This window comes from Amblyomma maculatum, chromosome 5 (assembly GCF_055883805.1).
Source record: "Amblyomma maculatum isolate TAMU_Amacu chromosome 5, ASM5588380v1, whole genome shotgun sequence".
In the NCBI taxonomy this organism is placed as follows: Eukaryota; Metazoa; Arthropoda; class Arachnida; order Ixodida; family Ixodidae; genus Amblyomma; species Amblyomma maculatum.
Genome location: NC_139348.1, coordinates 143,985,142 through 144,010,528, shown reverse-complemented (window position 1 = coordinate 144,010,528; position 25,387 = coordinate 143,985,142). Strand labels below are relative to the sequence as shown.

General features: G+C 43.3%; 1 protein-coding gene across 1 annotated transcript in view; it reads right to left on the bottom strand.

Annotated features, from left to right (window-relative positions):
- The window catches only part of LOC146189838 (fatty acid synthase-like), a 66,570-nt gene that overhangs the window by 9,950 nt on the left and 31,233 nt on the right, over positions 1 to 25,387 (bottom strand). The window contains exons 11-19 of the mRNA XM_084604599.1: positions 25,082 to 25,339; positions 24,609 to 24,825; positions 20,669 to 20,923; positions 18,262 to 18,435; positions 14,784 to 15,990; positions 13,204 to 13,358; positions 10,072 to 10,281; positions 7,582 to 7,911; positions 3,087 to 3,206 (exon numbers count right to left, since the gene is read on the bottom strand). Of these exons, the coding sequence (XP_084460725.1) occupies positions 3,087 to 3,206; positions 7,582 to 7,911; positions 10,072 to 10,281; positions 13,204 to 13,358; positions 14,784 to 15,990; positions 18,262 to 18,435; positions 20,669 to 20,923; positions 24,609 to 24,825; positions 25,082 to 25,339 (2,926 nt within the window). The remainder of the gene's footprint in view (positions 1 to 3,086; positions 3,207 to 7,581; positions 7,912 to 10,071; positions 10,282 to 13,203; positions 13,359 to 14,783; positions 15,991 to 18,261; positions 18,436 to 20,668; positions 20,924 to 24,608; positions 24,826 to 25,081; positions 25,340 to 25,387) is intronic.

Below are 25,387 nucleotides of genomic sequence, written 5' to 3'. Positions count from 1 at the left end.
GTGGGTATAATCAGGCTGATGATGATGATGACTGCTGGCCGTTGTAGGCAGCCTGTGGATAAGTCGCTATTGTGTGACATGTATTGTAATGCGCTGAGGCTACCTGTAGTTTTTAAGGAGTGTGGCATCGAGTGACTTAAGAGGAACTGTGAATAGCTCCATGAATAGCTTCGACCTCAGCTCTACAAATATATATCCTGTTAGCCCATAAAATTACTGCCTGCTGTAGTGAACTCCAGTGGGACGGATACACGTGGCTAAGTGCTTCTGAATAGCTTATCTGTTCATTTCTCATTCTCCTTAATTATTACCAGGGTATAAATTTGTGCTTAGACAATAATATAATTTGTTTTCATTAATTAGCTTTTTTTTCTCAGCTATAGGCACCTAACAACATTATGAGCCTATATAACATCTTTTTATGGAGCTCTAAAGTTTTCCAATTAGCCCCGTTCTATGGCAGCTGCGACTGCACAAACGTCTTGATCTCATCCGCCCGCCTTACTGCCTGCAGCAGCCTCTTGTTACGATTTATTTCTCTTCAAATCTATTTTCTTACCTTAAATAAGCAACGGATATCCTGCTTCTTCGATACATGAATCTTCCGTGCCCATTTAATATTCTCGATTTCGGCTTGGATATAACTCAAGTTACCGACATTCTAGTGGAAATTAAGAAGAAGAAATGGACATGGGCAGGACATGTAGTGCGAAGAGAGCATAACCGATGGTCGCTGAGGGTAACAAACTGGATTCCAAGGGAAGGAAAGCGTAGCAGGGGGCGGCAAAAAGTTAGGTGGGCGGATGAGATTAAGAAGTTCGCAGGGGTCAAGTGGATGCAGCTAGCACAGAACCGGGTTAAGTGGAGAAATATGGGAGAGGCCTTCGCCCTGCAGTGGGTATAATCAGGCTGATGATGATGATGATGATGATGATGATGATGATGATGATGATGATGATGATCTTTAGCACGCTGTTTTTCCATCACCCGCTCCTATGTCATCCTCTCGCTTTGCGTCATAATTTTCGTTTATAGAACTCGCTGTGTTGTTTTCAATTCAGCCGGAAGCTGTTTCGATGAATTCTTCATTCTTCTGCTATAAGTGATTATCGGCAAGATCCAGTTGCTATTTTTAGTGCAGCAAAATCATAGAAGTACATGAACAACTTGGAGAGTAAAATAATTGAGCTTCGAATACGGGTGTCTTGGTACTTTCCAGCGGGGAGAAAGCATGTGCGCGTTAGTGAAATACAAGACCGGAATGTGGCCTGATCGCAGTCGCAGAGCCGACGGGAAACTACCTCCACTGAAACCGATTTCGGTCCCCCTGGTGTGGTATTTGGCAAGCAGTTCGGCAGAGGTTAATTAGAGTCATTTTACCTACATGAGCAATGTATGTTAGTTAATAGAATGAATTTTTCCGAGCTTTCACGTATAATCATCAACCAGCCCCATGGTATCGGACATTCTTTACCGACTACCTTGTAAGTGAAAGATAAACAAATAAAATCACAATTTGAAGAAATTCAAATAGTTTTGACGGTTTTGCACCAACAAGGCTACTTTCAAGGCCACTTCTCTCCGCTGGTAGTAGATTTTGGCGACAAAATCCTCACTTCGCTCACACAAGTTTTGACGCCTTAAAAATAGTTAGGGTGTTCTGAGTATGAAAGAAATTTCCCTGTTTCTGTGAAGATCTAACTCCACACACTACGTGGCGGCAGCCGTTCAGGCTAAAAGCTAAAATTATTTGCCCACATTCCCCACGATTTCAAACACAAATCCGCAGTTCACACCGACGGGCTGTTTATCCCTTCCATGGCTATAATACGATAAGCTGTAATACTGCGTCACTAATTCTTCCGTCTTTTTCCCCTTGACTGTGTTACTTTTTTTCTCTCTCCAGCGATCTTATATGGTGTTGGGAAAAAAACTGGTTTTCAACGCCCAGTCAAAGGCAATGCTTCAGCAAGTGCTGATCAAATCTTGGGTTGAGACAACATATGGAAGCCCTCTTTTCCCGCAGGCCTGTCAGCTTCTCTCCATGTGTCGCACATATATGTTCTTTGAATTTTAGAACGGCTCTACAAATCTGCCGAACTTGTCCCGCCAGCAATATCACTGTGCGGAGAATGGCAGCTGCCGCGCCATGTGCCAGTCCTATACATTGAAAAAATAAACACATATCAAAGAGCCCTCCACTCGAGTGCTCTCGTGTCGTGGCACCTAAGGAAGCAGGACACCTGTTCATCGAGCCATGTTAACATGCTTCTGAGTAAAAACGTCAGCAAAGTTTTTGCTTCCATGTACAAGATGTCATTAGGATGCAGATTTCCCGGCCTTTGCAGGCGGCTAGGCGTCGCACACAACCTCTACTCCTAACAGTATACAACTCTGCGTCACGTGGTGCCCGACAGGAGATTTAGGATGCCAGCATGTTTACATGCCGCTGGTATAAACAACTGCAGTATTTCCTTGACAGAGACATTTGTTTTTGCGGTACATTTCTGTTGTTTTTGTTTTTGTTTTTTTGCACACAGCACACGACTATTTCGTATGCGGCTTGAAAACACCGCAATGAAACTGATGTCTATACAGATACTGATGCGACGCCTATAAAAAGAATGAACAGCTGCACACAAAATTACATTCCACTGAAGCCTTCTTAAAAAGTGAGTTGTAAAGAAGTTTCAAAGAGAATGGGAATTCTATGGATTATACACGCAATTTTAGCTTCTCTTGTTTCTGTGTGGGTTTTATTTTCTCTACCTTACAGGCTGTTTTCATTGGGTCCATACAATTTAACTTCAAATAAAGTTTTCTTTATTTCTCTCCTTCCTCTGTATAGTTAGGAGTTTACACGGTTCGGAGAAGTCTACATCAAGTGTGCGTTAAGCATATTATGTATAAAAAAATGACAAATGACAAAATTTCCAACACCTTCTCAGAAGATGGCTCACGCAGGCATAATGATTGCAGGTCCAGTCCAAATTACCGGTATGGACTACAAAGGGTCCCCAAAATGTGCCAGTTTTATAATGTTTCCTTTGAATACGTCTGAAGGCTGCTACATAAAGCAAACTTACCTTTTCCTTTGGTTTCTCGTAGTACAAGTTCCTCGAAGGATAAGTCCCGCGAGCTTCCAATGTTCCGATCCCTCAGCTGCTCAAAGCGTCGCCTGAGAAACAATCGCTTTTCTTCGCTGCCTAGTTTTTTGGACAAAGAAGAGTTGCAATGTGTCATTCAAATGACGGGACTTGGAGATTTTCGATTTTGTGCTCGAACAAGCGTAAATCAATAATACGAGAATAAAAGCCTTAAATGTCATCAAAAGAAAAGCAGCGGTGTTGTCTACATCGATAAACCTGTGTTGGTGCACTCGTCTGCTGGCTGCGGTGTTTAAAAAAATATGGCATTAAAAACAATAATGAAATGAACGGTGGACATTGAGTTTAACAAGTTGTACGAAATCACTAGTAGACACGCAAGCTCGTACTCAAAAGAGCACTTGAAATGCATGGCAAAATGTTTATGGCGCATTCGGCAGAGTACACAAACTCCTGCGAAGAATACTGCAGCGAAGACACTAAAAAAACACCTGCTGCAAGATAAAAGCGCAACAAGGTTACAGGAATGCGAAACTCTAGTGAGGCCTGAATAAAGTGATTAATAAAATGGCGAATTATTTCTTGTATTTAATTTATCTCGCTTCATTTTTACTAACATTAGAAACTAGCAAAGTGAACAGATATTAAATTTCGAGCGATAATGCCGACGCATATTTATTTTCAGATTGTTGTACTGAGTAAAAGCTTGTGAAGGGAAAAAATGTTTTCGTTTCGACTACTCTTTTTGACTACTCTTGAATCAATTGTTACAAGAGCGCTAGCAATAGGTCGCATGTCGCAGCTGCCGCTTTGACCTTGTCTGGCTTCTCGTTGTTCGATGCTCTCGACAGCCTGTCTGGTACGGCTACGGTTTCTTCTTTGTTTAGCGAGATGGCGTATGTGTATTGCTTATTTACTTACGTTAAAGGAAGCTTATTTCGCATGCTAGCAAGGTGATGTTGAAAATCCTACAAGGTAGGCTGCAGCAGTATGCGGATCCGGAGCTTCCGGATGTGCAAGCTGGGTTTCGCAAGGGCAGAGGAACTAGAGACCAAATTGTCAACCTTCGCTCGATTATGGAAAAAGCAAGAGAGTTCCAGAAACCCATCTACTTCTGCTTTATTGATTATGCGAAAGCGTTTGACTGCGTACATCACAGCAGATTGTGGCAAGCTCTCCAAGAGATGGGAGTTCCAATTCACCTCGCCTGTCTCCTCAGAAACCTGTATGAAGGGCAAGAGGCCACAGTCAGAACTGGGCATGGTCTTACTGATTTGTTTCCGATTGAGAAAGGAGTGAGATAAGACTGAATACTGTCACCCTTCCTATCTAACCTATATGCTGAGTGCATCATGAGGAAGGCCGGTCTGGACGAGTCTTCAGCTGGAGTGAAAATTGCTGGAAAACATATCAACAACCTTAGATATGCGGATGATACCACTTTAATGGCAGAAAGTGAAGTGGAACTCAAGAGACTTCTGATGCGCGTACAAGAAGAGAGTGAGAAGTTTGGGCTTAAACTGAACATTAAAAAGACAAAGATCATGGCGTCTTGCCCTATCAAGTCCTGGAGCATCAATGGACAAGAAGCTTTGACAGATTTTCTGTTCTTGGGCTCCAAGATTACCTTGGAAGGAGACTGCAGCCATGAAATTAGGAGACGCCAGCTTCTGGGAAAGAGAGCAATGGTTAGCCTTGACCGCCTAGTAAAGAGCAGAGACATTAGTCTGTCAACCAAGATCCGTATAACTCGTGCTATGGTCTTTCCAGTTGTGATGTATGGATGCGAGAGTTGGACTGTGAAAAAGACTGACCGCCGAAGAATTGACGCGTTTGAATTGTGGTGCTGGCGAAGACTCTTGAGAGTTCCTTGGACTGCCAGAAGATCAAATCAGTCGATATTGTCGACCATAAACCCTGACGGCTCATTGGAGGGTCAAATTCTAAAGTAAAAGCTCAGCTACTTTGGTCATCTGATGAGAAGAGAGGAGTCGCTTGAGAAAGATTTGATGTTGGGAAAGGTTGAAGGTCACCGGAGAAGGGGTAGGCAGCGAACGCGATGACTAGATGGCATCCTCGAGGTGCGGCAGATGAAGTTATGTGATGTTAGGAAGATAGTGAGAGACTGGAAAGCGTGGCGTGATATGGTCCATAGGGTCACGAAGAGTCGGACACGACTGAACGACTGAATTGAACTGAAAGGAAGGAGCGGTGTAGATGAAACTTTTTGAAGACGATGATGTTACATGCCAAGTGTAACAAGTATAACTGAAGAACAAAAATTTAAATCCGCGCTGCAATCTTTCTTTTTTGCCTAGTTTTAAAACTTACTGTATGGTTATTTGCATAACATCATTGTATACTGTTGCTTATTATATTTTTATATTGTTGTTTTTAACACCTATGCCGTTTTCCTAAATTTCCTAAATTGCACATGTACCTTGTTCTTTTTTATTTGCTTTGTTTTTCAGATTTGTACGCTTTTGTTAACCTTCTGTTTTATATATATATCCTGTATGCGCCCCTCCCCTCTGTAACGTACAACTGTACCCTGAGGGTATTATAAATAAATAAATAAATAAATAAAAGCGCGAGAGTGTTTGACAGTTGGAACTTGATGATCACCACGGTGATTGCTGCATAGTGCAGAGGCGTGTTGCGCTTTTACTCGAGGCATGACCGGCTTAGGCGATAACATAGTACTCTCTTGGATCCCTTAGTGCCGCTGTTCGTATGAAACTTGTGGGCCACCCGTTTCTTGAAGTTCAGGATAGGGACAAACGATTCGGCAGTACAGGAGTACGAACGTGTTAGCTGAGTCGGAGCCAAGTATACGCTGTAGCTGGGGAATCGCACCGACGGTCTTTACTCTCCCAAACCGTGCCCCTTGGATCTTCAAACGACTGTGATGACCAAAGCGTTTGTCGCGGAGCGTCCCGGATGATGTCAAAAGATTCGTCGTTTTGCGCTGTACACACTGATATTTTATGAAGAATCATATCATATGGACGTATACGAACAAGATAGTCAAAGTATCCGAGGAGTTCTATACTAATCTGTACAGTATTAAATTAGTCAGGACAATAATGAGATTGGCAGTAGGAAAAAGCAGTCAGACATTCTGCCAGTGGCAAAGGACGACGTAAAGAAAGCTTTAGAAACTACGAAAAGGGGAAAAATCAACTGAAGAGGATCAGGTAACTGTAGATTTGTTGGAGGACGGGGGGATATCATGCTAGGAAATTGGCCAGCCTGTATACTTAGTGCCTGGTATCATCGACGGCATCGGAATCATGGAAAAACGCAAATGTTATGTTAATTCTTAATAAAGGGGCGTTAAGGAGTTAAAACAATGCAGACCATAATGCTTACTGTCTGTTAAGTATAAGGTATTTAAAAAGGTAACCGCTAATAGAATCAGGACCACCTAAGACTTCAATCAAGAAAAGGGTCAATCATGATTTCGGAAAGGGTACTCTACTATCGATCATATTCATACCATCAGCCAGGTGATAGAAAAAGGCTGTGCATATAACCAGCCCTTAAACATAGAATTCATTGATTACGAAAAACCTTTGACTCAATGGAAACCTCGGCGGTCATGCACGCATGCAATCAGGGTGTAGACGAGCCGTATGTGAAAGTACTGGATGATATATACATAGTGGCTGCACGGCAACCATTGTTCTGCAAAGAGAATTAACAAAATTCTCCTAGAGAAAGGAGTTCAAAAAAGACACGATCTCCCCGATAGGGTTCGCAGCTTGCTTAGAGGAAGTATTCAGAGACATGAATGGGAGCTCCTATAGATAATGGTGAATGGAGAATACCTCAGTAATCGGCGATTCGCTGATGACAGTGCCTTGCTAAGTAACTCCGGGGATGATTTGCAAAGAATGATCAATTAGCCAGACAGAAAAAGCAGAAAGGTGGGCCTAAATATCAATATGGAGAATACTAAGGTAATGTTGCACTGAGTAGCGAAGGAAAATCAGTTGACAATGGTTGAGACGTACTGGAAGTCGCACGCTTTTACTAGCATACAGCACTGCCAGTTCGCCTTATCCTTAAATGTGGCAATGCTGCAACTCAGGCCCGCCAAGAACGTACTGTAGGTGTTCAGAAGTGCTTAGTGGCTCTCCATGCCTGAGTGTACCAGCCGATAAAAGCGAAGAATAGACATGTCGTGAGCACGTACGGGCTGCGTTAGGTCAATCGGGTGGGCGGAGCTATGCGCAGTCGACACCTCAAGGGTCTGTCATTCAGCGGACAAAGCACAATAAATCATGTGGTCAGAGCTACACATGGCCGACACTGGAGTTGGTCGCCATTCAGCGTACAAATCTCATTACACGTGCAGAATAAGTCCTTGGTGTTAGACACAATGATGATTCAGTAAAGCTCAAGGGCATGTCGTAACTCTTAAGACCGAGCTATTATGAATAGTTTGCAGAAATAAATATCTGGTACTGACCAACAGTGGTGAAGACGGTGCACCCCATGGAGAGAGCGATGGAGATGGCCGCCTGTCCAACGCCTCCGCTACCGGAGTGGATCAGGAGAGATTCTCCTGGTTGTAGGTTGCCTCGCACCAAGAGCGCGTAGTAGGCAGTGCAATAGACAATGGGGATTGTGGATGCCTCCTCGAGACTCCACTCATCGGGCACCACCCAGAGCCACTCTGGGTCGGCAGAAACTGCTGTCGCCAAGCCCTCAGCGCGAACGGTGCCTATGACTCGGCGTCCTTGAGGGTCGCGACCCGAAAACTCCAATCCAAGGAGGCGCTCAGACGTGGCCGCGTCATCTGGAGGTTGTTTTGGAATTCAGCATTAATTGCAAAACTCTCGTTTCACCTAGACATTAAGAGTTTAGAATATTTTTTATGTTCATTCAGCATTTCTTTTTTGCGCAGTCATATTTCCAGCTTGTACATTGCCATGACATGCATATATAGTGGAGTCTTTCACAAAAACAGCGTGAATTACTAAAAGCTATTTGCTAATGAGTTAATTAAAGAATCAGCAAAAAATAATGAATTTCTTCCTGTGTTGATCATCCGGAGGTTGATGCCAAAAAATATGTAACAACAGCTTCTGGCAGCTTCGCATTATAAAACTTCAAACCACGTATATTTAGGATAATTAACCGCTTAATAACATATATTTCAGGCAAAGTTTGTAATTTTATTTTTATTTTTTGTGTTGGGCCTGTATCGTCTTTCTCGTGTGCGTAGAAAATTGCCTGCTCGAAGGAAATATTCAAAGCCAGGAAAGTGCAGAAATAATTGCATTTAAAAATAAACAACTCTTCAGGCGCTCCTAATACACAGCAGTTGTTCTTATTGATAGTATTTTTAGCACGCCGCCGCGGGGATTCAGTGGTTAGGACGCTGCGCAACTGAACCCAAGAACGCGGGATCGAAAAAGTGGCCGCGATGGCCGCTTTTCGATGCACGTGCCAAAGGACAGTGCGTTTTCAGTCCAACTTAGGGAACCAAGGTGGTCAAAGTTTGTAGCCCTCCAGTACGGCGTTTCTGAGACGCTGTGAAGGGCACACTCTAGTTGAGGGCATTTTATTAGCCTTTACACGACACCAGACATTTGTATCCAGCGATGCAAACTGTGAGCTATTGCTGTGAACATGTATGTTTGCGTATGGCGAATTAGATGCAATCTGAGTTCATTGGATCGAAAAGTAAAATGACCCTATTCAGTGCTTGAACGGTATTCTGCAAGGCAGGCGCGTACTACCGCAGAACAAGATACAGTTGTTGTTGTTGTTGTTTTTGCAAATCGTATGTTTATTCAGGATGTTGTGAGAGAAGCGAGTGAGTATTGTATGCTGAAAAGTGGCACAAGCCGTCGTTTTTTGCTCGAAAGATGACACATAAGAAAACAGGAATACGTTGTAGTCCATGATAATTGCTATTTTCGCACGCCTATGTCGAGTTTAAAGTTTACTTTCAAAAATGGTGCCAAAGTTACGATGAAAGAACAATTACATTCGATCAAAGCAACAGAACTCACAATGTTTTGTTGATTGTAGTACTTTCGAGGTAATCAATTGCTGTTTGTCTGAGTAGCGATGTTTGAGTGTTTTTTTCCAAAGCAGCATGAATTGCATTTTTTTGAACAAATGGGGCGGAGTGAGTAACGGATCGCTTTAGAATAAGGGATCGTTATTATTTTTACGCGTTAGGTAGCTTAGTGGTGCCTTGTCGAAATTTTGCTAATTTGTTTGCAATACTTCCTCGATATTTGAAAACCTCTTCATAAGTCTACTTAATTTTCTCTCTCACAAAATATAGCTTGGGGTTTATTTTTCCTACGGCTTCTAGAATTCAACCGTAAGGCTTCCCGTGAATATGGAGAAATTATTTTAGTGCCTAACAAATTATACTTAACAGCCCTTTTGCACGCACAGATGAACGAATTCAAATGTTTCTATCCAGACTACTTGTCTAAGACCAGCATTATAAAGATGCAAGTGCTCGGCTATTTTGAATATCCCTAGGCGTTACAAATAGAGAGTAGACATAACTGTTGCTGGTTCACTCAGGAATCTGCAAAGAGAACGAGGAGAAGAAAGACGAGGTTTGGGACTGGAAGCGCGCGGGAGAGGCTCGGCGCCATGTTGCGAAATTCCCAGCCGTGGGGACAGCCGTGGATTAGACGCAGTCAGAGGCGGCCTCGTGTCTACCCTCCTTCTATAATATTTTCCTGCAAATACTAAACGCAGGTGCCATCAGGGTAACTACACGCATTGATTCTGAATCATGATGTGGGCTGAAGGTGGGAGGGTGTACGATTATAGAATCCCTCATGACGCTTTTTTCCGAAGACTGACTTGGTCCAGAGAATAAAGTCCTTTCGGCGAATGGCGTCTTATCGAACATGCTCTCAGCTACTCAGGTCCCTCATGCAGCAAGTAATGAATAGTCATTCTAATAGCTGAAAATACTCACCAGGTAGAACGTCAGGTAGAAGCTTTCCAGTGGCGACCATGACATCCCGAAAGTTTAGCGGAGCGTAGTAGACGCTACAGATCACTTTCTCCGAGCTGCAGGAAGGCGACATATAGCCCAAGGGCGACTCGTACCACTGCAGACTAGACAGGTCGCCGCGTGTGTGCACACTGAGGAAGGCGTACTCTGTGGTCTTCTTTGGGGCACCTCCTGAGGCATTCATACGTGAGCACAGGAAATTACCGCTGCACTTCCTTCCTTCTCTAACATAAGAATGAAGGCAAAATTCAATTAGCGATCATTATTCTGCTGGCATGAAGTGAGGCGTGATTTTGAACAGATATAAATAGTGATTCTAACATCGCATTGTGATATCTGCCAAGCTATACAACTTTCCAGGTTTCTTCCGTTCTTGTCTAACCATCGCGTGTCTCGCTCATCTAACCATATGTCTTAGTTATATTATTAAAATTTGCTAGATGATGTTTATGGAGTAGCCTAATGTCAAATTGACCGTGTGGTCTGGAAGGAAGAGAAGATTGTCGTTACACAGAATAATGTGTGATATCAAATTGACCGTGTGGTCGGGAAGGAAGAGAAGATTGTCGTTACACAGAATAATGTGTGATATAATATCGCTCAATGTGGCTTAGTTGTAATTACAATGCGGCCTTTCAGGATAGCCAGCCCAATGCGTGAAACGTCTATGGGGAGAGATTGAGGACGGAAAGACTGAAGAAGCACAACATGGGTAATCACGACATATCTGAGCTGAGATGAAGAAACGCGAACAGTGTTGAAACGCTGTCATGCTTCAGGATATGCTTTTGAACATCATAATCAAATTGTTGCGTACACTAACGAAGCTGGAACTCACTGTGTAAGAGATAAGAGCCATGTTTGTGTCTTCAGAGTTAGGTCATAGTTATATTTTCATCTTAAATGCAAGTACATATCACTGCACAGCCGAATCTATGCTCTGCAGGAGCATAAAATTGAACCTCCGAATTTCTCGCTACATTAAACCAGCGTAGTAATTAGATATATCTTCTACACCAGAAGTAACATGCAGCATTGCTAGCCCCTATGAGCAATAAAATGGTGAACTACTTTAGAGAAAATACAGGCGTGAGATTTTTTGTCGCTGTCCTGTATACCATCTGTTCAGGGCTTATCTACAGAAGTGGATTATTGTCGGGGGGTTCCTTAAAACGAATGTCATAACTAGCCTTTCATGTTACTGCCCTTGTCTCGACGATGAATATTACGTTGCTCTATTAGTAAGGTAAGCTAGAAAGCCGAAATAGCACTAATTTATAATAAAATTTGTCATTCCTTATATGAGGACTCAACATCTTGCAATAATGCTCGCTTTCGCAGGGGTAGGAAACATTAGCGCAAAGAAGGACAGGAATCATCAGATATCGGCTCACGGTTCTTTCTCGCACAGGAAAGGTTCGTGCACCAATTTTCTTTTTAATTTATTCGTACATAAATAAATAAATATCTGCCATTAGCTATCAGATGCATATAAGAGCTCGGAAACCACACACCGGTGATGAGTTTCTAACCTCTGAAAACTTTTGCATCAGAATAAAAACAATCAGCCACTTTGAAATTACCTGAGCCTCTAAACATACTATTCAATCTGAAGAACTCTTCTATTCCAATTTTTAGGGCATATGCCTCACTTCCAAACAGCTAGCACTGAACCACTTACTCTCAGAAAAATCGCGGTGCAGTGACATTCACAAGTTTTGAGAGACTACGCTAGAGCATCGGCGAGCGGCCACGCGGTACGCGCAGGCAGTTGTACTGGGGTTGCGATAAATGCGTACGCAAATAAATTTTCCTCAGATATTCTACAGCGTATAACGGGCTCGACACAATACAAAAGAATACAATTATATGAAAATAGGACAAGCTTGAGCACCACAATCTGCCTGTTCAGCAGCCCCGAATTTGTTTTTTCTCCTGAAAGTTTTTTTTCCTAGATGCAAATCGTTGAACATACCACACGCCGGCAGCGACTTTCTGTTTAGGTACTGTGTTCAGTTCTGCTTTACGTACCATATTCCAGAACACTGGGAGGAAATATTTCTTCGCTTACCACAATATTCTTTATTTAAGGGTTCTTGCTTAGCCCAGCTAAGTGCCTTAATGACCATCCCCTTAGATAATACTTTACTAACAGAACTATGTTAGAAAAACTAGTATAAATTGTAAGTTAAACCAAAACATGGTAAAAAAAATGTTAATAAAGCTACATAAAAAAAGGAAACCATATGCTAACAGTACATCAAATTTAAGGGGCACATTTATATTCAGTTACAGAGCCTCATTTTAAAAGCGAGGATATTTTTAAACGGTGTACGCCGTTTACAAAGAGAAGAGCCCTCGCTTTTAAAATGAGGACTGTGTTCGTTTCACTTTCAGCTCAGTCTTAAAGCCATACCTTCGTATTTAGCCATACCAATTCTAGCGTTATGTCGTTGGGTAGCTTATGTCCATTATTTTAGCTACATACATGTTATACTGCTCAAAGGATTATCTGGAATGAAATGCAGCATTACTAATTACATGTTGTAATTAACTGCAGTGATGAGTTAGCTGCCACTACAGCTTAACGCAACAACATTTTCATTCCTTGTTGGATAGAAGTATGTAGAAAACAATTTGACTTTACTTATGGTCTGTCGTAATAACCAATTAATTACTTCATTGTGACTAAAATTGTAGTTTATATTTGAGCGTTATGTCTCACATCTTTCAAGTGGTTTCGACGAGTAAAATTCAAGAATGAACGCTAAACCACGCATCATAATGCAAAATGAAGCTATCGTTCTTATAACTCGGTTTAGAAGCCGCGGCCAATTTTGATTTCTTATCTTTTGCAGTTAAAGCGCCCAAATCACCGCTGTTATAAAACTTGTTGTTAAATTTTCAATAAATCCTTACACGTACTAGCTTTTTAAACTGACTACCTTGGAGCAAATATTTTCAAAAAGGGTATGTTATATTTATACGGTTGTAGATTTAGAGTGTGTTATATTTGGTTGCGATCATATTACGTCTTTAATGCGAACATCTGTACCGTAACTTAGTATGAAGTGACACGCATTCCTAACTTACGTGAATTGAAAGTAAGGTGTCGAAATGTGCCCCATTTTCCATCGCGGCGCACATTCATTGCAAGGTCTCCATCCAGCAAGTCTTTGTACTCTGAATCACTCAAGCAGACGTCGGTGAATCTTCTGCTGTCTTGCAGGCTTGCGTCGAAGATGCACCTGATGAGCGGAACGAAGAACGCAAGATATTTTTTTCTCTTCCTAAGGCTATTGTAAGATCGCATATATGCCCAACACATTTTAGGTTAAACGATGATATTGATGTTTTATACTAATATTTCGCGAATGACTAGCAGTTAGTAAATCATGAATTAGTGTTGCTGGAGTCAGTAGGACAGGGCGTCATAGTAACATCCCTTAGAGCGCTACTGCTGTTCACGTGCTTTCGAAGACACGTCCAAGCTTTGCAGGACATTTCACAACAGCACGCAACACACCAAATGCAAGTATCAAAACTTCACAATGATGTCATTGCCACTGAATGCATGTCTGTAAGCGCGATCAGCAGTTACTTCCGCAGCCGGCAACTCAGCTTGACAACTCAATGCTTGTTTCGCACATATAAACGCGATTTCTGCCACCAATGTCTGATGAACCAATACATATTCGTACGTGATGCAACGGATACAGCGGCGAGCATCTGCCCTTCAGTAAACGGTAAGGCTTAATGTGGCGGCAGAGGCCGATGTCTGTCGCCATCACCCCAGACTGCATCGTTCACGTGCGCAGCGGACTGTTGCTATAGTTACGATTTGCTTTGTTTTTCTTTCAAAACGAATTCTTCTATTGGCAGCATTCAAACTATGCGGACGAGATTGCTTCACCACAGTTCAAATTTTTTTTTTGCTGGTGCCTTGAATGTGGGATGGTTTAGGGCAATTAATTTGAGGTTTTGCGAGCAGTACAACAACCTTTCCGCGTCGTGAAAACTTTATTCTTTACTAGGCACAATACATCGGATTTGAAGAGTTTGATGTATCCTTTCATTCTCTATTTAATAAAAGGATGCATATATTTCTCAAACTTTCGCTATGGGTCTCTACCAGAGCCAAGACTACCATCATTGCCTGAACAAATACGTTGAATTAAATATATTGTGAACAGCTGAACACGACTTAACCAGCATCGGCAGGCGTGTTCTAATTTTGATGCCTTTAATACATAGGTAGTAGGCGTGTTCATTTTTAATTACGAATGCACAGCTCCTTCACGCTCGAAGGCTCCCTTAGCTTTACCGCATTTGTAGTGCTCTCCGCTCCACCTCTACAACACCTATGCCACTAGGTTTTTTTCTGTCTGAGACGGGATATTATCTAGTAGCTGGCGTTACAAGAGAAACAGAATAGACCAGTATTTAAGCAAGAATCAAGATTTCTCCATTTTCATCTGCATTTCAGAAGCAGTCAGCGCTCGGTGCATTCTACCCTTGCTACGAAAACGATGTTGAAAAAAGCGTACTCAACGCGACAGGCTATTTACATACAGTAACCACGTTAATCATCACATCACATATCGCATCACGTATTGTCTATAATGTTATGACAGTAATGTCAGGTTACGCGAAAGAGTTTTTTTTATCCTTACTTGATTCGGCTGGTCCCGGTCTCCACTCGAAGACAGTTTAGAAGGCCAACGACACCACTGACGCCGGCGTCCTTTCCAATCAGCCACAAGTTTTCGCCATGGATAACCTTCATCTTCATCGGCTCAACCCAGTCAAATTCAAAGTTCTTTACTTCCAACACTTCTTCTTTCGGAGCGTCTCCAAAGATGGTCTTTTTTCTTAATAAAAGTAGAGTGGACCAGTTGTTGGATTTCAGTGCAACGAGTCGAAAACCATTAGCACAGAGCAGTGACAAAGCAGAATCTCTTCCATGAATTGAGGATGAAATGCCGCGTACTTTCTGTAGGAATACCTCAGCCGGTGTCCAGGCTGTGCGCATACAAACAAGTGCAAATGCGTTCTCCTTGCAGATAGAAGAAAGCTGTTTCGCCAAGGTCTCCAGATGGCTTGAGATGGTGGGGACAACACATGCAATGATCAGTTGAGCATCTGGCAATCCATCCGTTGAATCGGAGGACGGGTCCCACGGGAATCTCGTGACAGCATCCTCTAACTGCTCAGAAGTAAGATCATCTGGGCGGGGGTGAGCGACTGCATACTCTGTCTTCAACAACAGGTTTGAAAGAGGTAGCAGTTTTGACACGTACTTCGTTAAGAGCAAATGGCTCTTTTCAAAGGCCAGTTCAAGAATCCGAATTTTTCGGCCATTCGTATTTTCCAAAACGACATCCAGAAGGGCTCTCAAGGGATCTTCTTCTAGAAGGGCTTTGTAGAGGTTATCTTCTTCAATGTATTTGCTCTGAGCGGTTAACGCCCATTCAACGGCTGAGCGAATGTCGGACGTGCAGCTGTTCAATTTTTCCTGAATTGCGCGAAGAATTCGTAGCAGGCCGTTGCTATCCCCGGTGTTTGTGGGACATCGCTGATGCACTTCCTCAGGTATTCGGCAGAAATTCTTTACCAGCTCTGAGACTTCAGGAATTGTTTCACTACTCATTTCCAAGATGCTCTTGAGAGCGCTGCTACACATGGCGACGTATTCTTGTAGACAAGCCGCTCGTTCTGAAATAGCTGCTTCGTCGTCAATGTATGGCACAAATGTGTACTCTTCAATGCATGCAGTCTGCCGCGCACCACGTCTTGGTGCAATGAAAGCCTTGAGGCCTCGAATCGCAACCCCTCCGGCGCTGCACGTATTCAGACAGTCGTCGTAAAGAACAGGTATGCCTAAAGATAAGAAACAAAATAGACATAACAATTAGTCTAAGTGGATTATTTTTTCTGTCTTTATGTACAGCTACAAATTAGCGCGCGATTATGATTATCCGTAATAAAAATGGTGCGCAGCTCTTCAAGCATTTGAATTTGCGGCGTGCTAAGAAAAAATACGAAACACGTAATTAACCACAAACCTTCAATTTCACACAAAGCCTCATTGTTACCCGAAGATTTGTTTTTCAGTTCTTTATTGTTGTAAAGGAGTTGCGATTTGAGAAGTGGCAAGAAATGTCTTTAAGACACTGGACCTATGCCTAATATTAAAGACCAGGTCTATGCTTGGTGTGCATGTGTCGTCGAAGTCCTCTACGTCGTCTCAACCGGCGCGTGGCAGCGTGGGTGTTTTCAGTTGTTATTAATTTTAACTGCGGCATCAATCAAGGTAAACCGTGTACAGGAGCTTTTCTCGATGTTTCTTGCTCCTAGATCGGTAGCTTTTACCTTTGCTTTGTGCCTTTCCATTCTCGGTCGCTGCCCTCCTCAATCACAAGTCGCATTCCCTCAACTGTCGTTTACGGTCGCCCTCCTACTGTGCATTCTTTGACCATCGTCATGGCCTATTCTTTCCCTTTAACCACCCTTCGAAGTCTGAAACTGCCAGCCACCTACACGTCGTATTTGGCTCTGCTCTCGCCACATATCCTAAGCCCCCCGTCCTTGTTACCTTCGCTCCCTCTTTACTCTCACCTCAAATCCGGAAGGGCAGTTTCCTTTATCCTCTGGCAGCTTCATGTTCCGCACTAACTTGCTCTCGCCCTCGACTCAAAAACTAAGCAATCTTTTCCTCCCCCTCTGCACTGTCTCCTAAATGTAGGGAACGTATTTTTATTGTTTCACTTTAGCACCTGCTTGCCGTGTAAGTTTTCTCTTTCTTCTACTACTGTTGCTGTCAACTGACAGGTGCGGGAAACTGGAACTGTCGACCGCATGGCGTCGGAGAAGAGACGCCTATAGGCACTGCGCTCTAAACAGCTGCGTAGGTGATTCCCAGCTTGTCGATACTTCAGCTTTGAGGTTACCTAATTCAATTAAGAAGCGCAAAATATGAAAAGGCATTTAGTAGCAAGCATTAGGAAGGGCGTATTTCACATCAGCACCGAGTTTCTTTAATTATAACGTACACTAACTTCCCATATGAGAAAAATAATGTTCTATACATCGCCCCGTCCCCACTCGCTTGTTTCAGCACTTGCAGGGTCTTGATGGTGATTTATTAATTTGCACATAGCTTGAATATGCCTTATGGGAAATTCTTCTTGCAGTAAACAATAGATAGTCACCCCAAAACAAAAGCTTATTTGTTTAATGCCTATATTTAGAAAAAAGAAAAAGCTATCCTGCTAAGGGTTTTGTGTCACAAAATCCGAACATCATGTCGTGGGACAGTCATGGGTTATTCTTTTGATAGCCTTTGTTGAGTATAGCACGTTTGGCACCATACTTTAAAAATTAGGCAGTTATTAGGCTTATAAAATAATATATGAAGAAAAAGCATAAATAGCGTCCATTGAATGTGCAATGCCGTTTTGCTGCCAGCTTTTCTTCATGAAATTCTCGGCAAACATTTATTCTTTCAGCAAAGAAAAAAAAAACAAAAATACCAGAGTTCTTAAGAAGCTCACGAAGCCTAAAGTCTACAGTGTGAACGTCTCATATTTAATTTCTTAGCTCTTGCTGTGTCTTAATTTGTTTATGTCTTTATAATTAGTTTTTGCTTACTCACAGGCTGCCACAACTATTCACAGCTCCTAGCTTTCAATAGGTGAACCTTTATTCAACTGTCAGTACCCATGCTTATATGACCGAGGGCTGCGTGAAAGTCTCGCACTCCCAACGCTCTTGGCTTGATTCCCTTCATATCTGATTTTCCATGCTAAACAAATGAGTCGAGCTTTGATAACTTCTTTTTTTTAGTGCATGGAAGCTTCCTAAAAATACGGCATCCATCCAAATGTTTCACCTACATTGTGAAGTCTACCTATATTGTTTATATGCATCTACCTACTATTCATTATTCAGAAGTAAGAAAATGTCATCCGGGAGACCAGTAATAACCGGGTTAAACCAGCGTTCCGGTTTAACGCCGGTTATTACTAGTCTCCTGGGTGGCACAGTCTTACTCTTGATTAATCAATCGTAGGGTTTCACACCGCCTTTCCTTGTGCTAATCGAAAATATCAAGTGTTTGTCCTGATAAACTTAAATGCCATTAGTACTAACCTTCTTGGCCAACCTTATCGGCCACTGCAGACTGAGCTTCGGGATCAATGAGGCATGACAGAATTCTTGCGGGTAACCGGAAAGCCTTCAGCGGGTCAAGGAAGGCACAAAACTGAAGCATGCCATCGATGAACGTTACCCAGTTGTTATCCCACTTAAGCTTCCCGCAGGAACCTGCGAAGTACAAAAAGAAAAAAACATTTTCACGCGTTACGATGGTGAAGACGTGAATACATTCTTGATGCCTGCAAGCGGGAGACCACTTCTATGACCCAGGCTATTACCTGGGCAGCTCAGTCACTGTTAAAATATTAACTGAAACGGGGTTTCCCTTCCTCCTTATAAAGCATTTTATTACCACGTACCCTAAAAAAAGAGACCCAATAGCTCACCGTTAACTATTGTTGGCTCGTGTTGGCTCGTATAGTAGATAGTGTCTTCAAGTTGAATATAATACTACATGAGCTCATTTAACTTAGTTTACGGTCGGTGTTTAACTTGGCATGAAAAAATATTTTCGTCTCAGGGATGCTTAACCTTGGAATGCGAAAATAAATACTCTTTCTCTAGATATTTGCAATGAACACCACTCAGAGAAACACCTCAAGTTACTGACATTCTAGTGGAAATTAAGAACAAATGGGCACGGGCAAGGCATGTAGTGTGAAGATAGAGATGTTCGCTTAGGGTAACAAACTGGATTCCAAGGGAAGGAAAGCGTAGCAGGGGGCGGCAGAAAGTTAGGTGGATGGATGTGGTTAAGAGGTTCGCGGGGTCCAGTGGATGCAGCTAGCACAGAACCGGGTTAAGTGGAGAAATATGGAAGAGGCCTTCGCCCTGCAGTGGGTATAATCAGGCTGATGATGATGATGATGATGATGATGATGATGATGATGATGATGATGATGATGATGATGATGATGCGATACAGGTGGAACCAAGCCATAAAGACAGTGATATCAAGGAGTGCATGGTCAATTATTCGTTCCTTAAAGTGATGTGACAAACATCCTGATCACCAAAAGATTTTGAAGCAAGACATGATGACATCATAGCACATAAACAGCTACTCAGCTCAAAGCTACCGCTATTAGTAGTGTTCAGCCCGTTTCACACTTGCACGCGGTTATCAATATATCACTCATTTTGACAATATTAGCTCTCCACGCTGAGGATAATAGAAAGTCGGGTTAGTTTGGCACTCATATGTAGATTTTCTGGAACGAAAGTTTTGTCATGCAGAGTAGAGCGACTTGGCAGCCACTACAGGAGGCAATTTAAAACTGTAGTCGTGCTGGCTGCGTGCTACGGGTGCAGTAGGGTACACTTTTATGTCTTCGTGCCTTTTGCGGGCCATGCCCTGTCCTTTCATATACGAGTTCAGTGTAATATCACCTTCTTTGTTACTGTGAAACGTACTTGTTGTAAACAAGGCAAACAAGCACCTGAAATTATTATTTCAAAATGCTGTTTTTGTGTTTCTAGGGTACAGACCCCATGACATCCTAGCAGAGTACAAATCGCCTTATCTGCATCATGTTCGCGTGTTTAGGGTGCGTAGAAGAGAGGAACCCCGGCAATGATTTTTCGTCTTCTCCTAAAGGCGGCGCTTAAACTACACCCCCCCCCCCCTTTTTTTTTTCAAGTATAGATCGTGGGTCCGATCACCTGTATGAAAGTATGTTTTTCCGCCGCCATATGAACATAAATGCTGCGTCATCCGTATAAAACAAACAGTGTCGAACACGTGGCACAGGTAAATGTACTCATGTTTTGGAGCGATCGTTTCGTCTTTTAATAATGCACTGGATGGCAGGGATGAACAAAAAAATATAAATTCATAATAGGTAACATGCTTCGTAGGCCAGCCCTACGAACCTGATATGATGGCATAGTAATTAGAAAGTCTGACAGCACAGGTGCAGCAGCCGAGTCCAGTTGGATGGCATAAAATTTCAAAACATTTGGTCGAGCCTGATTACAAGGTTCTTTTTAAAGAAGTGCCTAATATTTAAAACCGCTGATGGTGATTGTACCGCTGCTGTGGCAAGATTAACTGCAAGGACGGTATTAGCAATCGCGTTTTTACAAAATGTAGAAAGAGGAGCAAGTCACATGCCTAGCGTTGTTTCTGGTTCTTAGTCGCCCATGATATTGCGCTCTATGCACGCGTCGACATGCCTTGCTATACTGTGGAAGTTTCACTTAACTGACTTGATACCATATTCAGTATGCGGTTTAGCAATTCAGTATTTGGTTCTATTTCTAATGGTTACTTTTTGAATAAGGAGCGCATCGCACTTCTCTTTTTTTTTTTTTGTAGACATCTTTTCCTAGTGTGCACCTTACCGCGTGTCCAAATTACTGCTAAAACACTAAAATAAGCAAGATATCCCTGAAGACTTACTTTGCAAGTCGGCCTTCAGAACGTTCTGGAAGGCTCCGGTGTGCCCGTATCCACGAAGCCTGAGGTCCTTGTAGATGTCTTCAGCGTCAAGTTCGTAGGCCATGGTTTCAGCTCGCGAGCCAGTTGGGTCTTTGCTTAGTACCTTCTCTGCATCGCCACTAATGCGGATGCGGCCACTCGCTGCCAAACAACCATTCTCGCTGACCTCGAATTCTCCAGAGGCTGGCATGACGTGTACCCTGAAGCGCACTGTACCTGCACTCAAACAATTTCCACGTAAGCTGCCGACGTTTATGCGAGGGTCACATTCCAATGCTGTTAGCAGAAAGAAAACAGGAGAATACAAATAAGCACTTAGTTTCGAGTCCGATGGTGTTTCCTCCATCCGCACCGTTTGCTTGTCCCTATGCTTACTGAAAAAAAGCTGGTTCTTATCATTACTAATTAATAAAAAGAGGCTTTAACTGCTGCTCTCTTAAATGTGTGCAGTAAGAATATTGTGAGTCGTTGGTGCATGTCTGGTGTAAAATGTACAAAATACAAAATTTTTGCGCCACTGGCTTTGAACAAGGAGAAACATAGGAGAGCCTGCTCAATCACCTATGTTTCAAATAAATGACAGTCCCCGACCACCGAAAGAACAGAGGGTTCTGTCTTGTCATTTCTGAAAACACTTACACTGCCCTTTTCTCGCGTGTTCATGGTCGTGATCGTGATGTTGATCACGGTCAGACAGCACTACAGTAAGTCCTCAACTGGAACTGCCTCCTTGCTGACTCAGAGCTCACCAAAATCCAGAAACGTTAGTTGGAGCAAAATACTGAAACGAGTAAGCGAGAGAAAGAAAACAATCTAGACGAATAGCTTTTTTGGTGAAATGAAAACGTTTATTATATCAAGTCGTGCTTTACTTTGCGTTCAGTTGGACGCTTTAGGGTTTAAAGGCAGGGCTTCGTGGTATCAACGACAAAATTGAAAATTGCGAACCTTAGTTTGAGTGCGCTATCAAATTTGTTTTAAGACAACTTAAGATGTCAATCCGTCAACAGTGGGTACTAGGTCGATTGCCCATGGATGAATGCAGCGAAAGATGAGGTGCTGAAACGCACAGCATGATAGAATGGCAGTAAACACGTTGGCTGTTCAGCTACGGTAATGGCGGAGTCGTCAACGCGGTACCGTGGCATTGCTGCAGTTGAAACCCAGCTTTACTTGTTACTTGCGTAAAACACTCGAAACAGTTCAATATGCGTTCATTGATTGTTAGGAGCCCATTTTTTCTTGGTATATTCTTCACCGCACTCTCCAAAAAAAAAAAATTCCTGTAACCCAGTAACCCAGAATGGAATTAGATACCTCCTGGTTTTTACGTTACCACGTTTTATATGTTGACGGTCCTGGACCTTCACACTTTGTGGAAGACGTGGATAGCTTTTCATCATGCAGATTTCATTGTGCGCTAGGCGCATGATAATTTTATTTCACGTGATCTATTTATTAGAGAAGTGTACAGTGCCGGGGCGAACCATCAGATTGAGCGAGCATTATTGACTACTTGTAATGTCTCAGGAAATTTTAATCTAACCGTGTACTCTTGTGCGGTGATGACGTATTGTAGAGTACCATTCCTATTCGTGTACACTTTTCTGAGCACGCAAGAGAAAAAGTGGCAATGGCAGACTACTCTCATGTAGTGGCCAGCGCATTTGATATGTCGCCTCCACTGTGAATTCGAAACCAAGCCTTGGCGCAGATTAGCCTTGTTTATTTTATTTCTTTGTGCGGGTCTAGCTCGCACATGAGAAACACAAACATCTTGTCGGAGTGGATCCCTAGCGCTAACGTAATAAATCGAGCACTGGCTCTCTACTTGGCACGAGTGCAACACAGCGACTTTTCCAATGATGCATTCTTTCTGTGCATACAGGTCACCTACAGCCCTTCAGGTAGCGTAGTGGTACCTATGACCTGCGTACTAAAAGCAGAATGTCGATAACCTGGGAGAAGGAAACAAAACTTAGCAGTTCTCTTCATTTTCCATATTTTTGTTTGGCCTGAGATGCCCTTGCCCAATAAAAATTATCATTATCCCTTTCAAAGAGAGCAGAAAATAAACAGTGCACGGAGAGTGCACAGGAGCAAATCGAATAATCATGGCCCAGAAAAATATTGCAGCCCTTGCTGATTTTAGGCTACTGCTAACGCATAACTGGCGTTAAATTTACGGTAAGGAGGATATAGTGACAGACAATGCAAGCAAACTATAATTTGAATTTTCAGTGTCTTTTGTATCGTCCATGTCACAGTATTTCGGAAAGACGAACGTATCTTGAATACCTGCAGTCAACGCGTGCTAATATAAGGTGCCCATATTTGATTATAGGCGCTCTTTATTAGCGGTAATCCTAAGCTCGTCTAGCAATAAAAAGCACCATGGCATCGTCGCTTTTTCTAGTGGTGAGCATTCGGCTTTCATAAGACATAAACCCCATTGCCCCTGTCTATATATCGAATTTCATGCGTTCAGATGCGATGGCAAGTCCATGTCTGGCTAAAGCTTTCTAAACCGCACAACGAAAAATTGCCGAACATCTGTCACAAAAAGGCCTTAAAGAAAGTCTGGACACAACTTCTCGACAAGCTTACCCGTTTTCTGGCGTTCATTGACATATAATTAAATGCATGACAGGAGCGTTTCTAAGTGCCTCTAATGGAATAAGTATATTGCCACGTGCCTAGCGCCGCGCGACAGCCGTGTTTGGTGCCGACGACGACGAAGCAGTGGTTGGCACGAGCGGCGCGCTGGTGCTGAACTCTGTGACTCTGTGTTCGGAACTACAAGCCGACCTTATTCTCGGGTCCTCGGCTACGTGTACTTTCACGGCTCCCTCTGACTTCAGTTGTGACACTGGTGGAGGTGCCATCGATGATCCCTTCTGCGGACGACCCTACGCGGCCGCCTCTCGTGACCACTCCTGTTCATCGTACCAGCCGACGGCTCCGAGGCTTGTCCCCCGAGGCCTTCCCTCTTGACGAAGGGACTCTGGCTGTGGCAACGACACCGCCCGCCCGTACCATGACTGTCCCACCCCTTCGTCCTGTCTCATCCTTCAGACCCCACGTACCCCTAAACCATTTCACGGTGAGCAGTTTGAAGACGCCGAGGACTGGCTAGCTCACTATGAAAGGGTCGCTACGTTTAACGGCTGGGACGACGCTGCGAAAATGCGGAATGTCTACTTCAGCCTTGAAGACGCTGCTCGGACATGGTTCGAGAACCGCGAGGCCACATTCTCTACGTGGCCGGCCTTCCGAAGTCAGCTCCTCGGTACGTACGCCAACAGTGACCGCCGAGAGAATGCCGAGCGTGCCCTGACCTCTCGAGTTCAGCGTCAGAACGAGGGGGTCGCAATGTACGTTGAAGACGTCATGCGCCTTTGCCAACGCGCCGACCCGTCCATGAGTGAGGAGAATAAGGTTCGGCACCTGACGCACGGCGTCAAAGAACAGCTTTTTTCCGGCCTCGTGCGGAACCCGCCCACCACCGTCGCGGCGTTTCTGGCTGAAGCTGTGACCATGGAGAAACTGCTACAGCAGCGATGCAGCCAGTACGTTCGGCCGCTGAATTCCATCTCCACACTACCGCCATCTGACCGAACCGACTACAATCCCGGGGCAGATATGAGCACTGCCGCCCCAGGAAGATTTATTCATGAAATTACGATATGAGTCTGGATGTGGCATTCTACTAGCCCTATCTTAGTTTTCGCGCATCAATAAACAGGTAAAAGAAATATCACTTAACAAATATATTGAATTCAAGGTTCCCTACATGCTCTCCTGTGCATCGTTTTGTGTCGACCGTAGGACTTTGTGTAAACACAGCTTAGATAGGACAATTTAAAGAAACGACCACAGAGAAACCTTGTGGGATGCTCACCAGTCTTAGGAAGTATAGTAGCTCTATGGAATGCAACATCTTCGAACACCACGGGCACTTCGTTGAACGGCTTTAAACCAAGCTTAGTCAGGCACTTCCAGGCTAGTACCATGTAGCCAGCTGCAGGAAAGAGCACGCGCCCATCGAGCCTGTGGCCAGTCAGGTAGGCGTCGTCCAAGTTGGAGTCAAGGTCTATTTCAACGAGTTCCTCGTAAAACTGCAAACAATAAGATTTTTTTTATATATAAATTGCCCCATTTTAACGAAGAGGTAAGGATGGTATTCGTATTATTAGGCGAAGGAGGTAGATTCATTGCCAGTTATTTCCATTGGTCAAGGATTGAATGTCTATTACGCAAGGGTGAGTAAAACTAAAGGCTAATTGACGAGTTAATTTGAAGTTAAACACTGCAGGAATTCGGTAAAGCCAAAAACAATTCTATTTCAAAAACTTCACTTGGACATGGCCGTACCTTATGCGAAGTGGCGAAGTCATTCCATTTCGCTACCGTCCATTGCTCCGAATGGTCCCAGCTGACCAGGTGGCCGATGCTGGGCGTGCCTCGAGGCACTGGGAATGGCACAGGCGGGTAAAGGTGGGAGACGTCAATCTGTATTCCAAGGTTGTGGAGTCTGCCCAGCGAGTTGAGGAAGTAAGCAATATTGTCCTCATCACGTTTCATCAGGCCCTGGTAACTTGCATCAGGTCCGAGAACGCGCCTTAGGATAGCCTGCGAAAGGCCAATGGTATAATTAGTTTACTAAGCGGACCACGAGAA